The sequence below is a fragment of the Caretta caretta genome, chromosome 1 (genome assembly GCF_965140235.1).
Source record: "Caretta caretta isolate rCarCar2 chromosome 1, rCarCar1.hap1, whole genome shotgun sequence".
Classification (NCBI taxonomy): Eukaryota; Metazoa; Chordata; order Testudines; family Cheloniidae; genus Caretta; species Caretta caretta.
The window spans coordinates 9,436,781-9,452,113 of NC_134206.1; the positions used below are offsets into that span (position 1 = coordinate 9,436,781).

Genomic DNA, 15,333 nt, shown 5'->3' on the forward strand with positions numbered 1-15,333 from the left:
AGGAGGACTTGCGGTACCTTAGAGACTAACAAATTTATTAGAGCATAAGCTTTCGTGGGCTAGAACCCACTTCATCGGATGCAGCTACAGCTCACTTCATCGGATGCTTATGCTCTAATAAATTTGTTAGCTCTAAGGTGCCACAAGTCCTCCTATTCTTTTTGCGGATACAGACTAACACGGCTGCTACTCTGAAACCTGTCATAAAATCAAGGTGTATCTTATTTACTGCTTCCTCCTTATCCACTAGGTCAGTATCCGATCAAAGAAGGAAATTAAATTGGTTTGGCATGATTTGTTCTTGACAAAGCCTTGCGCTCTATTCCTTAGAACCCCGTTAGCCTCCAGGTGCTTATACATGGATTGTTTAATAATTTGTTCCCGTGTCTTTCCAGATATTGAAGTTAGGCTGAGTGGTTTGTAAGTCCCCGGGTCTTCCTTGTTCTCCTTTTTAAAGATAGGTGTTATGTTTACCCCTCCCCAGTCTTCTGGGACGACTCCCATCCTCCAGGAGTCCTCAAAGATAATTGCTAATGATTCCGAGATTGCTTTAGCTAGTTCCTTACCTACCCCAGCATGAATTTCATCAGGCGCTCCTGACTTGACTACATCTAATGTCTCTAAATATTCTATAGCCTGTTCTTTCCCTATTTTGGCTTGTGTTCCTTCCCCCCGGTTGTCAGTATTGATTGTGTTGAGTATCTGGTCACCATTAACCTTATTAGTGAAAGCTGAACCAAAATATGCATTAAACCGCCATCTTTTTGTCATTAGTTATTAGCTCTGCTTCCCCACTAAGCAGAGGACCTGCACTTTTCTTCCTCTTCCTCCTAATGTATTTAAAGAACCGCTTCGTATTGCTGTTTATGTCCTTGCCAGGTCTAACTCCTTTAGTGCTGTAGCTTTTCTGATTTTGTCCCTGCACACTTGGGCTGTTCTTTGTCCTCCTCCTTCGCAATGTGACCAGGTTTCCACTTTTTGTAGGATTCCTTTTTGATTTTCAGGTCCTTAAAGAGCTCCCGATGGAGCCGTGTTGGCCTCTCACTATTCTTCTTGTCTTTCCTTTGCGTCGGAATAGTTGGCCATTGTACCTTTAATTTTGTTTCCTTGAGGAACTGCCAGCTCTCCTGGACTCCTTTTCCCCTTAGATGTTCTTCCCAGGGGACCTCACCAGTTCTCTACATTTATTAAAGTCTCCCTTGTTTGAAATCCATTGTCCTTATTGTGATGCTCTCACTCCTTCCTTTCCTGAGAATCATGAAATCTATAATCCCCATCCCTATTGGTCAGAGTCAAGACCAAAATGGCTGCCCCCTATCCCCCCCCCCCCCCGTTACTTCCTCTGCTGTCTGGAACAAAATGTTGTCCCGGACACATTCCAAGAACTTACAGGAGATTTTGTGTATTGCCGTATTACTTTCCCAACCGAGGGCTGGGTGGTTAAACTCCCCCATTGCTACCCGGTCCTGTGGTTTGGATGTTTCTATACCAGCCTCCTCCTCCTGTAGCTTCCCAGCGGCTGCCTGGGACTCTCAGAGCTGCTTTTGCAGTGAAGCCCTTGTTGTGACGAAGGAAACTGGGGACTGCAGAGCAGTGGGGGCTGGTTTGGAGTAAAGGTGGAGATGGGACCAGAAAGGGCTCGAGGTTAAATGAAATCCTCAGTGTAAGTGTCTCCTTCCTTCCTCTATTCTCGCTTTCTCGCTCACGCAGGTTTGAGAGCACATTTGAGGTCTACATCGAATCAGAGAGACTGTACCTCTTTGGGCTGGATAAGCTGGAGGCCATTCGGAAGTGGGTCAAGTCCATAGCCAAGGTAAGGGGCACCCCAGTGCTGAGAGGTGGTGGAGGGAATTTGCTAGGGGTTGAGTCCCGGCCTGGATTTGAATGGAGCATGGTCTCCAGGCAGGGGTGAAAGTGACGTAAGGGACTTACCCGTACGCAGGGCCGGGGCGGGGTCCTTCGGGCAGAAGGGGTGGGGCCTCAGGTGGAAGGGGCGGGACCTTTAAATCCCCAGGCCCTTTAAATTGCTTCCGCTACGCCGGGGCTCCAGCGGTGAATTAAAGGGCCCAGAGGTCCAGCTTCGGTAGCAGTGGCCGGGAGCCCCGGGCCCTTTCAGTCGCTGCTGGAGCCCCATGGTAGAGGTAGCTGCGGCAGTGACCAGAGCTGCGGGGCTTTGGCGGCAATTTAAAGGGCCCGGGGCTCCGGCCGCTGCTGGAAGCCCAGGGCCCTTTTAAATTGCCCACCTGGGGAAGCTGCCCCCTGCTGGTACGGTCAGCTGTGTACTGGCTCTTGCCAGTACACTGGACCAGACCGGCTTACTTTCACCTCTGTCTCCGGGGCAGTTCCCAAGTGGAGGCCCTGCACACGGCACTCCAGCAGGTAGCTGGGCATGGGGAGCGAGTCTCAGGACTGGGACGTTGTCCTCGCTGCATGGTCCTGTCCCTTCATATCACTCCAGGGCCCTGTGCGGGGCTGGTTGACTAGGGCCAAATTTGGAAGCACATTGAGAGCTTAGTCCCCTGGAGGCCTGGGGAACCAGATTCAGGGGCTGTGAGCAAGGGCGGCCAGTGAGTCCCAGTCAGTGTAACCCCCCACCCCACTGCAGGAGAGATTCGCGCCCTCTCACTGGGACATGGGGAGCCGAGGGGCCCAGCGAGGAGAATTCCCCACCACGGAGGGCCACAGTTTAGGGGTGTGCCGGGGTAGGGCCTCTCCAGAGCACACGCCTCTCCAGAGATTCTGGGGCCACAGCCCCCAGGCCGCCCTGGGGAAGTTGCTCTCAGTTACAGCAGCCCCTGAGGCTGCTCTAATTTATGCCAGGTGCTGCTCCAGTTCTCGGCCGGCCCAGAATCCAGGTGGCACAAAGGCGGCTAACGCCAGCTTTCCCCTCCCGCTGTTTGTGCACCCCCCCCAAGAGTTGCAGCTCCCCGGTGTGTCTGCATCCGGCTCCTCGTGCCGTTCATGGCTGGGTAGCTGTGTTGACGCACAAGGGCTCACGGTTTCTCTCCTCTCTTCTCCCTCCCTTGCTGCTGCCACGACTCAGTCCTTCGTCCACCCCCGAGCGGACGAGCTGCTGAGCCACGACTTTGAGCGGATCGGGCGGCTGCAGTACAAGGGCGGCCTGAACCTGGAGCGGGCCAAGGAGGGCTGGTTCGCCCTCACCCAGTCCACCCTCTACGCCTTCTTCGAGGACAGTGACAAGGAGGAGGCGCTGCACCTGAAGAAGCTGCAGGAGCTCTGTATGCACCGCACCCCTTCCTGCTTCCATGCTGTCCCTCCTCCCGGGCCCCTTGTCTTGCTTCTCCATAGAGAGCGGTCTAGTCCCTGGGCCTGACAGGTGTCATCCCCACCCACCCCATGGCTTGCTCCGTCCTTTCCCCTCGCCACCTTAAAACCCAGTACCGTGAGTCCGACAGGCCACTGGCGTTCGTACAGAACAATCCAGTTAGACAGCACCTCTGAGCCTGGAGGATCTCGGAGCACGTTATGGGCCAGGATCACTCCCTCAGTGCTGAAATGCAGCCGGCTCTGGGGAGGAACGTGCCAACTGTTCTCTGCTAGTAAGGCTCCACAATTACATTCCTAAGTGGAGCAGTGAGGGAGAGTACTCCTCTGCTAGATCTAAAGGCAGGAAGGCGGTTGTCCAGGACGGAGGGGTTAATACCTCTTCTGCAAAAGGTGCCCCGAAATCTTTCAGCTGCATATCTCCCATGGCACAATGTTCCCCAACCCAAATCTGGGGCTTGGTTCAGTGCCAGCTCAGGGAGGCTAGTGCCACCTGGAGAGAAGTCTGTTAATGGCACCTCTCTCAGGGCCCTAGCTCCCCGCAGCACCGCTGCTGGGCCTCTGTTGGCAGCTGGTGCTTTGGATGGCAGGTCTTTCACCAACAGAACCGAGCTTCTACTGCCGTCCAGCCGGAGGATGGGGAAGGTGAGCTTCCTGCACTGGTGTGATCTCACTGCATCTCCGCTTTTCTTTTCACAGCCATCCAAGGGGACAGTCTGGTTCTGGTGGAGAGAAGAAGGTAAAAAGCCTGTTTCCACTTCGTGTAGTGCAGGGCAGAACCCAGGGAGAGATCCTTCGGGATCGTTAGATCCTGCAGGGTCTTAAAAGTGGCGGGGTTTGAATAGAAAGCCGAAAGGGACTAAAAATAGCCAGCGGGACCAGAGGTGGATGGGTAATGAGATGGGGACTTCCCTAGGTCCCTTGGGCAAATCAGGCCATCTTAGCAGGAAGCAACTTCCCCCCGCTATATGCCCCATGACTCGTGTGAAACATCTGATTGGCCTCCGTCCGCTTCTGCGGGGGCAGGTGTTCACCTCGGCATGGCCACGTCTGACACCGAGGCCCTGCCCTGCTTCACGCTGCCAGCGGAGGGCGCAGAGGTTGCTGTCTCTCCTGGGAGATGGGCAGGTCCAGGCTGAGACGCGTCGCGGTGGGCAGGGGTGTGGGGGTGGGTAGCGTGAAGACGTGGCTGCCCAGGGCTGTTCACCCAGTACCTTCCACCTGCGTGGAATTCATTTTAGAGGGCAGCCTAGACGCATCAGCTGACGGACTCTCCAGCAAAGCTTACTCCCGGTTGTTGTTTCCCAGCTAAGGGGCCGTGGGGCTGTGTTTGTCTCCCCAGGACGCTGTACATCCAAGGGGAGAGGAAGCTGGATTTCTTGGGCTGGGTGGCTGCCATCCAGAAGGCTGCGGGGAGCTCCGGTGACACGTTGTCCGAACAGCAGCTCACGGAGTTGGACATCCCCGTCATCGTAGACAGATGCATCGATTACATCACGCAGTGCGGTATGTCCACACCCAAGAGTTCCCTGTCTGTGGGCATGCAGCAGGCCCTCTCCCCCTCGTTTGCGTGCTGGGGGCACCCCTGCTTCCAGAGGCAAACCCCTAGCTCAAGAGATGGTTTGGTGCTGGATTGGCTATTGGCCAGCACCGTTACCCATCACCTCCCTAACCCAGCCCTTCCATGCTGGTGAAGGCTGGGGGTTTTCGCCTTCCTCTGCAGTGTGGGGCATGGGTCACTTGCAGGGTTAAACTAGTGTAAATGGTGGATTCTCTGTAACTCAAAGTCTTTAAACCATCATTTGAGGTTGTCCGTGACTCACCCAGAGGTTCGGGGTCTATTCCAGGAGCGGGTGGGTGAGGTTCTGTGGCCTGCGATGTGCAGGAGGTCAGACTGGATGATCATCATGGTCCCTTGTGGCCTTAATGTCTATGAGTCTGAGTCTATAGTGGAACCGTAGTGACAATTCAGTGGTGCAAACTATTGCACACCCAGCCCCAGGAGGACAAGGGAAGTGCAGGCGGGTATATGACCAGCTGTCTTCTCTCCTTGACCTACTGTCGGATTCATCCATTGCATTAGCATGCTACCTTCACCCGGCCTGGTGAGGGGGTAGGAAGGCTACTTCTGTGGCTGGTCAAGGTTTGAGGAGTGGCTTCAGTGAGCTTGCAGGCCTTGCAGAGCTCCGCTTGGCTTCTTATGCCAGGCCAGTGGGAGGGTGGGCGGGCTGTGACTCCCTGTGGGACATGCTGCACCAGAGCTTGTTGCTCTTCACATGAGGCTCTTTGCATCGCTGACCTCGAGTGACCTCTCCTGCTCCAGGGCTGACCTCGGAGGGGATCTACAGGAAGAGCGGCCAGAACTCCAAGACCACCAGCCTGCTGGAGATGCTCCGGAAGGACGCGCGCAGGGTCCGGCTCAAGGAAGGGGAGCACCAGGTGGACGACGTCTCCAACACGCTGAAGAGGTTCTTCCGAGACCTCGGGGATGGGCTCTTCACCAAAGAGTTCTGCCAGGACTGGCTGAAGGCAGCAGGTAGGGGGTGCTGCTGTCCTCTCCTGGCAGAGCCTTGAATGCAGATGTAACGACAGGAGCTGAGGCTGGGTGACCCAGGGGTCCCTTCTGGCCTTACAGTCCATAAATCTATGAGTCTGACACAAGGGGACAGTGTGGCAGGGAGAGCATTGGTAGCTGGCTGCCCTGCCATGGGAGGATAATGGGGTGTCCAAGTCATTAATAGGCCCTGCTTTAGAGAGGAACATGTGTCCCGAGAGGGGAGACTAATCTGGGGTGGGGTTAGATCAAGAGATTGGAAGTCAGGGCTGCTGGTTCCAATCCCAGCGCTGCCACATGCCTGCTGGGTGACCTTGGCCAAGTGACTGTCCCGCCCTGTGCCTCAGTTTCCCCATCTGTGAAATGGGAGTTATACTATTTACTTCTCCCACACTGGAGTGTGTGAAACTTAACTGCTGTTTGTAAAACGCTTTGAGCTCCACGGCGGGAAGGTGCCAGAGAAGGACAAAACCCTGTCCCAAACTCTCACTCCTCTGGGACTCCGGCGCCATCACTGGGCTGCCCACCACGTCCTCTTAGAGTGTCACGGGGACAGAACTCCCAGCCTCCTGCTCCTAGAGCTCAGCTAATCTCCGTGAGCTGTAAGCTGTCCGAGCCTGCGACGCGCAGTCCAGCAATTCCGATGTCATCCAGTAAAGGGCAGTGTGACGTGTACACACCAGCCGGCTCCCTACGGGATTCATATTAGGACTGATTATTGCAGGATTAGGCATTTCTGCTACGGTTGAATTAGCCCCGTCCCTGGAGCTTAGTGATCTCAAGTCGGTAGCGGACGTCTCAGCCAGCCCCTCTGCCTGTCTCGCTCCAGCACTGCACGGCAGGATGCCACAGCCTGCTCCCTGAGCTCTAGTCTGAGAGTGCCTGAGAACAACACTTCTTTCCTGGCTCGGGCTGGCCAGCTGGGTTAGACCCACAGCTGAGCCGCGGCGGGCTAGCGCCACCTGCTGGCTCCTCCGCCGCACCGTCAGGCTGGGAAACAGCATCTGGGCTGCAGATGTTTTGTTCAGAGAACTATGGGCGGGTTGAGGCCTCTGGATGCGGGAGTTAGAAGTGGCTAGGCGCAGACAGGGCCCTGAACCACAGGAAGCGAGATCTGGAGCCTGCCCTGACTGAGTGGAGAACGGGGCACAGGAACCGGGTCCCTCTGCCGTGGGAAGATCCAAGCCTGCCTGTGGGGCAGGGCTGAGGGGAGATGGGGGAGCCCGGCTGGCCCGAGACGCAGGCGGGTCCCAGATCCCCAGCCTCGCTGGGGTGGGGCGTGTTTCTCCTCTTGATGGGTCCGCGGCAGGTCAGAGGGACGAGGTGATGCTTTGGCTTGTCCAGCACAGCAGAAAGGACGCCGGGCCATTCACCCTTTACACCTGGAGCTGCCAAGCAGCACCAGCACCTGGGATGGGTGAATCCAGCTGCCAACTGGCTGAGATCTGAGCGGGGAGCTCAGCCATGTCGTTCCCTTCCCACGCCCCTGCCTGCCTGGGCCGTCCTCCACCCACGCCCATGAACAGGTCATTGGCGGAGGCAGGGCCGTCAGGTTTGCACAGTGAAGCTGGCCAGAGGCTAGAAGCAAATCACGAGACCTGAATCCCTCCAGGACCCAGGAAGGCTGGGTGGCTCCCAGAGAGTCTCCCCCCAGTGTCTCCACCACGTGGCCCCTGGTCGTCCCCTGGGAGCCCGGTGCTTCTTCCCAAGTGGGGCCACCCCCTCTGCCCAAGTCCACCCCCGCAGGCAGCAATCCTCTGTGTGCCGCACCACCTCCTCCCTGCAGGGGATGGGGCAGGTGAGGGGCGGTCTGGGAAACAGATGGACGGGGGTTAGGCAAGCAGAGGAGGGTCCAGTGAGAGTCCAGCTCTGTTTGTACCATGGACAACCACCAGTAGGGAAGCCTAGTGGCCAATCTGGCAGCATTTGGCTGGTAGCCTCCTCCCCCAAGCCCACCTGCTCTGCCGCCGAGCGGCTCTGCTCACCCTGTGCTCCGCTTCCTTCCCTGCCAGCGATTGAAGATGAGGAGGAGAAGATCAGCCAGTACCGCCGGCTCCTGAGCATCCTCCCCGTGGTGAACAGAGCCACAGTCAAAGCGCTGATCAACCACCTGTACCGGTAAGTGGGGCACGGCACGGCCAAGCCCAGCTGCACAGCTCCACTCTGGGCCTGGCCAAGGCCAGTGCTCTCCAGCGGGTGCCGGAGCTGTGTGCCCCGTCCTGCCAGCTGAGCATGCAAGGCCTGGGTCCACCCAGCCGGAGCGTCACTCACCAGGGCTCCCTGCTAAGGAAAGAGGCGCTGGGTTTACCTGCTGGTTTGTGATGCAGCGAGATAAGGGCCGTTCTCTCTCTAACAGGCTGTGGAGGGGAAGGGGCTAAAGCCAGGGATTCAGGAGACCTGGGCTTAATCCCCTGCTCTGCCACCAACGTCCTGTGTGACCCCAAGCATGTTAGTAGTGAACTTCCGCACAGGGGGGTTGTGAGACCCTCATATAAAGGAGGCTCCAGAAGTGCACCGTGTTGTTAGGATGAAGGCCAGACTCAGGATCAGCAGAGCAGTGTTTGTCTTTCTGAGAGTTCCTGGGACAGGTTCTTCTGCCTCCTCTTCAAAGAGCCAGGCACCTTTTATGGCTAATGGGTCCCACCGGCCATGTCTATGTAGCTTTTTGTTTTATTGAATGGTAATTATACCACAGTGGGTTCTGCTCTGGCAGCTACAGTCTCACGTTCAGCAACGTTATCTCTGTTCTCGATCTAGAGCCCATAGGAACCCATGAAACCATAGGCAAGTGACACAGACAATCACAAGAACATTGATCTTTTAGCAGTTTTATTAAAGTTACCAACAAAGTTATACATGTCACAGTGTTTAAACTTACTAAAAATAAGTAACTATAGACAAAAAGAAAAGGAGGACTTGTGGTACCTTAGAGACTAACAAACTCCAGACATGCTCACATTCTCCTCGATGGGGTTAGAGTCTGTTGGCCCTCTCATGGACTGATTATCAAGGCGGGCATGGTTCCTGGGCGGGGAGGTTTAGATTGGATATGGGGGAGGTTTAGATTGGATATTAGGAAAAACTTTTTCACTAAGAGGGTGGTGAAACACTGGAATGCGTTACCTAGGGAGGTGGTAGAATCTCCTTCCTTAGAGGTTTTTAAGGTCAGGCTTGACAAAGCCCTGGCTGGGATGATTTAACTGGGAATTGGTCCTGCTTCGAGCAGGGGGTTGGACTAGATGACCTTCTGGGGTCCCTTCCAACCCTGATATTCTATGATTCTATGATTCCTGCTGGAGGTTTTCCATGGGGAAGCTCAATTTCCCTGCTCTGGGCACCCTCTTTTATACTGTGACTCCGTCCATAGCTACACTCAGCGCATGTACCTGGAAGTGCCAACCCTCTCTTTCTTACTGGTCTGTGTCCCCTAGATACACAAGGGACCCCTATAGGCTGGGCAGGTTCTCGTTAACATTGACGAACCGCCTTTATTGTGTGGTTAAGACACATGTTGGAGACCATATTTGCTGTTACAGCATTTTATCATTTAAATTTAATCTTCCGGCTAAGCTTTCACAATATTACCAGCAGGTACCTCTTTTCCCATCCTGTTTCGGCTTATTTCTCCGTCATTGACTCACGTCAGCATTTCTTGTCTCTTGCAGGCCTCAGCTGACAGGTTTTTGCGTTTCGGTTTGTCTGACTAATGTCTAGTACATGGTTCCTCTAAATACTGATCACTCTTATACTTCTTTAATCCTACAAATGAACTCTAATTAACATACAATGAATATATATGATCGAAGATGTTGATTAATCATAACATCACACAATACATGGATAATAAACTAAAACCATTGGCTACCTCTGTCTAGATCTGTCAGGCAGGACAGCTCCTTCCCTTAGACAAGCTGGGGAGCGAGGAACTTCTTTCTACCCGCTCCAAACCCCATCCCTTGTGAGCAGCAGCTGGCTCCTTTGACCCGACAGCGTCCCTGAGCCATTCACCCAACGGCTGGGGGTTTGCCTCAGGTCAGAGGTGGAGCAAGGTGTTTGTGGCTGAGAGGGTCCCCACCACTAGAGAGCCGAGCCTGGGCCCAGACCTTATAAGGTATTTAGGTGCCTGGCTCCCACTGAGATCAGTACCTAGTAGGATCTGGGCCTAGAACACTACACACAGCAACCCATGGAGTGTCCCCCCAGAAACGGAAACCCTGACTGTCATGGTGAGATCTGAGAGGACGATTGGGGCAGGGCGGGGACAAGGTACAAGGAGATGGGAGCATTACTCCTCTTTCGCTCTGTGCCAGGCAGAGGGAGGCAGCCGGAGCTCCGGGAGGAGCTGTCCTTAATGTGCTGGCTTTCCGCAGGGTCCAGTACTTCTCCGACATGAATCAGATGAACACACACAACCTGGCTATCGTCTTCGGGCCGACGCTCTTCCAGACGGACGGGAAGGACTACAAGGCGGGGCGCGTGGTGGAGGATCTCATCAGCCACTACGTGGTCATATTTAGCGTACGTAGCATTCAGAAGGCCTGCTCTACTACCTTGGGCAAGCTACTTCCCCTCCCTGTGCCTCAGTTTCCCCATCTTACAGATGATACTAACCTCCTTTGTGAAGTGCTTTGAGATCCATGGACGTTAAGAGCTCGGCATGATTACTGTTATTATGGCACCTTCACACCCATTGTTTTACCCTGGGGGCTTCCTCCACGAGGATGATTTTTCCTTTGTCATCTTTCTGATCTCCAGCCTCTCTTTCCACCCGCCGCTCAGCACCTGGCTCTGGGCATACAATGCACTAGCCACCAGATCCTATAAAGCACCCTCTGCAGATAAAGCCCGGCCATTGGGAGAAGGGTGACTTTGGACAGGACTGGCTGGATTTGGGGGATCCATGAGGGGAGGATGGCTGTGTCTGACCCATGCTGGAGAAGTCCAGTTTGCTTGGAGGCAAGTGGAGGGAGGGATCGCGTCTCACAGATCCAGGAGAGACACTGACGACACAGTGGGTCCGGCTGCACTGCAGTCAGGAGGTGTGAATGCAGCACGTACAGACGTACCTGAGCTGGCATGAGTAACAATAGCAGCGAAGCCGTGATGGCATGGGCTAGCCACTCCACATCGGAGCGGGTGGGGAGAAGCACGGGAAGGCCTATTAGGAGTTCAACACCATTTGGCGGAGGCGCTTGAGTGCCTTTCCTTGGTCGGTGGAGCTGGGCAGGTGGGTGACTCCAAACCAGCACAGCTCAGTGACGGGCAGGGGGCCAGGAACTGATGGAGGAGGCCTGTGTCCCCCCCAGAGCTGGGCCCCGCATGAAGTTGTCCATCTGGCGTTTCTGCTGCTGGGCTGTGGAGGGTTCGATGGCTCTGGCCTTCTCTCCCCTCGGCAGGTGGACAAACAAGAGATGAGGAAACAGCAGGATGAGATCACGGCCATCATCAAGATGCGGATAGCCGGCTCGTCTAGTGGAACCCAGGTAGCCGGCCCGTCCGCCCGCTGGTGAAGGAGGGGCAGATCTCACCTGCACACACTCACTCCGGTCTCTGCGGAGATCCTCTGGGAAACTAAGATCTCAGGAACTCCGAAGGGGCCAGGCAGACACAGTTAGTCTCCTCCAGCAGCTAACCCGGGAGGGTTGCTCTCCGCTTTCATGGTCTGACTGTAGAGGCTGCTTCCCGTTCTGACACAGCCGGTTTCACGGCACTGGTTGCGCTGCGGCTGCCCGTTCACGTTCCCAAGAGCAAATCCCCTTTTTCTATCGCCCCCAGAATCCTAGGCGGTAGAAGGAGGCAGCTTGTTAGGTCCCAGCTAGCATACTCCACTCCCTGTTGCCCTTTGGAAGAAACGTTTTCAGCTATTTCCCCCTCCCATTCAGCAGCCCCTGGGTCTGTCCTCAGCATCCCCGGATAGACCACCGCTGTGCCGCCACAAAGCCAGCTGGAAACGCTCCTTTTTCCTGCTGGTGGCTTCTCACGGCACCGGTTGCTGCTGCTGCTGACCAGCGGGGGTGCTCAGGCAGGCACTGTCTATTCTGGTGGGACCACGGCGAAACTCATTGCTGTGCTGAATTGCTTGGTGGGAAACGGGGTCAGCTGCCTGCTGAGCAGTGGCCTGATTAAATCACATGACCCGCCGATCACGTGACCTTCCTTTTGCCCACCTGTGGAGTTAAGTGTGTCACAGGTAGGGCTTGGGACCCTTCTCCCCTTAACGGGCCAGCCACCCTGTGCTGGCGGGTTATTCAGTGAATAACATAGGGCACTGAGGGGGATCTCTGCACCCAGATTAACTCTGGGGTGTGGCAGGCCAGGCCGGGAAGGGATTCACACTCACCAGTGTCAGTGCCCTGCAGTAAACGGGAACCTGCTGGTAAAAGCCCCTTTCTTGTTTCCTTCCAGCAAGCCGGGGACTTCATCTGCACGGTGTATCTGGAGGAGAAGAAGACGGAAGCAGAGCAGCACATCAAGGTGAGGCAAGGGCAGGGGCGGTGGGAAGGGAAGAGGCCCTGGCTGTGCACCCCGAGGAAGGGGAAGCCGGGTGGTGGCATACGATGCTCCCTTCACTCTGATCCAAAGGGCTGGGGCTTCACAGTGCCGCTCGCCATCGCTCCAGACAGCCAGCACGAGATGGGGCAGCCGATTGCATCCTGACTGCCCTCTGAGCCCCAGCGCTGGGCTTGCCCTGGTAGGCGGGTGCGTGGGGCTTCCACCTCTACCCCCGGGCGCATGTGACTCTTGGCACGGGGGATGAGGGGAGTCTAAGCCGGAGGAGCCTGCTAGGGAAGCTGGGCACATGCCAGTGTGGGGAAGTACAGATAGGATTTCCAATCTGGTCTCTTCAACAGCAGAGCTAGAGCCTTCCTCTGACTGCCCTGACAGAAGGCGCAGCCCTGGCAAACCACTTCTGAGGGCTGCCCGCTAGCCAGAGAATGAACGCAAAGGTCCGTGGCTCCTGGTCAGAAGGGCTGGTACCCCACTGGATGCTCGGGCCTGCACTGAGGGGCGGGGGGATCTGGAGACATCACCTGCCATGACGCAGACATGAGAGAGGCTTCTTTCTTCCTCGCCTCAGATCCCAGCCACCATGACGGCGGAAGAGCTGACCTTCGAGATCTTGGACCGGAGGAAAATTGTTATGAAGGAGAAGGAGTACTGGAGCTGCTTCGAAGTGAATGAGAGGGAGGAAGCAGGTCGGTGTCTGGGCGGGAGAGAGGCTTATTCCCAGAATGGTAACCAGCCACGTGTAGAGCGGGTGGGGCTGTGGGTCCGAGAGCTGGATGGACAGCCTGTCACGGCCCCGGCGAGCAGACTAGAGCAGGGCGTCGGGAGAGTCTTGGCTCTGACCTTGTGACCTCGCAGGTCACTTAGATCGAACATAAAGGCAAGCGCAAAGCACTTAGTTTAGGAAGGAAAAATCAAATGCATCACTACAAAGCGGGGAATAACTTGGCCAGGCGGCCGTACTGCTGAGAAGGACCTGGGGATCAGAGTAGATCACACATTGAACGTGAGTCAACCATGTGATGCAGTGGTGAAAAAGGGTAACGTCATTCCAGGTTGTATTAACAGGGGTGTTGTACATAAGACGTGGAAGGTCAATGTCCTGCTCGACTCGGCACTGGTGAGGCCTCAGCTGGAGAACTGTGTCCAGTTCTGGGGGCCGCACTTTAGGATGGATATGGACAAATTGGAAAGAGCCCAGAGGAGAGCAACAAAAATGATCAAAGGTTGAGAAAACCTGAGCTGTGAGGAAAGGTTAAAAACGTGGGCGTGTTTAGCATTGAGAAAAGAAGACCGAGGGGGGACCTGACAAGTCTTCAAATACATGAAGGGCTGTTCTAAAGAGAACAGGGATCAGTTGTTCTCCATGCCCGCTGAAGGTAATACAGAAGCAATGGGCTTGAGCCACAGCCAGGGAGATTTAGGTCAGATAGTAGGAAAACCTTTCTCACTCTCAGGGGCATTAAGCTCTATAGTAGGGAGGTTGTGGAACTTTTAAGGGAGGTTGTGGAATCTCCATCACCGGTGGGTTTTAAGAACAGGCTGGACAAACGCCTGTCAGGGCCGGTTTAGGTTGACTTGGTCCTGCCTCAGTGCAGGCGGCTGGACTAAATGACCTTGAGGTCTCTTCCCGCCCTCCATTTCTGTGATTTCCAGAGCAGCCACTGAGTTTAGATGGGTTGGTTTCTAGGTGCCCATCCTCACATTTGGGGCTTGAATTTGCAGAGGTGCTGAGCCCCGACTTGGACTTCAGTCGGGCTCTGTGTGCTCGGCCTTTCTGAAAACCAGGTGCTGGGGGCCAGATCTTTAAAGGTGCCTCTCGACATTTTGAAGCCCCTCGATACCTTTGACTATCTGGCCCTAGGTGTCCAGCTGGATTCCCCAGCTTTGTGGCACCCAAAATCACTAGCCACTTTGAAGTTAGGCCTTTCCCTCGGTTTCCTTTAAACAGGGAGGGTTATAGCGACTCACCTTTGGAAAGTGCTTTGAGATCCGATGAAAAGCCCCACGTTAATACTAAGTAGTTGGCTGAATCCTGCAAAGAGCTGAGCACCTGGGAAGTCAGTGGAATGGGTGGGTGCTCTGCAGCTACCCAGGACTGCTCTGGATTTTGCCCGGCCATGCTGTGAAAATCCCAGTGGCAGTAAAGGCCTTACACGAGCTCATTGCCAGCAGCCGGCAAACGATCAACAGCAGCGTTTCCCAACCTCCAGATGGCTGAGCTGCCTTCAGGAAGGGGAAACCACCTGCACCCATTAGACTGGGCCATGTGTCATTAAAGTCCGATCCGTCTGCAGTAACACCTCCCCTTTGCCTCCCCACGGCGCATGGGGAGAGCTCACCTCACACTGTGGCCGGTGCTGACATATGCTGTTTTTTCTCCTTTAAAGGCTCAGTCTTGCTTCCAGTGAAGTCACTGGCAACACAATCAGTGAGTTCAGCAGGGGCAGGATCGGGGCCATGATGGGGAACTAGCTTGTACAGATTTGAAGGCCAGAAGGGATCATTATGATCATCTAGCCTTCTTTGGGCACGTCTTCACTAGAGCCAAGTTGGGCTCTAACTCGGGGTTTGACCCTGACCCCCTCCTGTCTACACACACAGCCGTCTCACCTGAGCTTAGTGGTGCTTTCAGCCCAGGCTAGTGGGTGCACCTTGGGGTATAGGTTAAAACCCAGCTGAGTCTTTCACTTGGGCTGGTAACCTACCCACTTTACAGAGGACACAGACTAAATCACTGCAGTGCTGATAGTCCTCCAACGCCTTCCCACAATTCCCCCTATGTGCCCAGGACAGACAAGTCCTCCCACAATTCCCTGGGAGAGAACCATAGTGTGGCTCAGCATCTGCGGCACGAAGAAGCTGGGATCATTCCCCCTGGAGACACACCAGGGAAGACAGAATAACATGGGTGAGGCTTTGCAGAGGGGCTTCTCACTCCCGGGCAAGGCTGACCCAGGTGCCCATCCCGAGTGAGCTCTGCGGCA

General features: G+C 55.3%; 1 protein-coding gene across 10 annotated transcripts in view; it reads left to right on the forward strand.

The window, feature by feature from the left end:
- Positions 1-15,333, forward strand: part of ARAP1 (ArfGAP with RhoGAP domain, ankyrin repeat and PH domain 1) — a 227,884-nt gene that overhangs the window by 188,582 nt on the left and 23,969 nt on the right. For all 10 annotated transcript variants that reach the window (XM_075125781.1, XM_048838572.2, XM_048838582.2 and 7 more), the window contains 10 exons: positions 1,711-1,813; positions 3,044-3,239; positions 3,985-4,024; positions 4,628-4,791; positions 5,609-5,821; positions 7,852-7,957; positions 10,210-10,357; positions 11,236-11,322; positions 12,245-12,313; positions 12,918-13,035. In XM_075125781.1, coding sequence (XP_074981882.1) covers positions 1,711-1,813; positions 3,044-3,239; positions 3,985-4,024; positions 4,628-4,791; positions 5,609-5,821; positions 7,852-7,957; positions 10,210-10,357; positions 11,236-11,322; positions 12,245-12,313; positions 12,918-13,035 — 1,244 coding nt within the window. The remainder of the gene's footprint in view (positions 1-1,710; positions 1,814-3,043; positions 3,240-3,984; positions 4,025-4,627; positions 4,792-5,608; positions 5,822-7,851; positions 7,958-10,209; positions 10,358-11,235; positions 11,323-12,244; positions 12,314-12,917; positions 13,036-15,333) is intronic.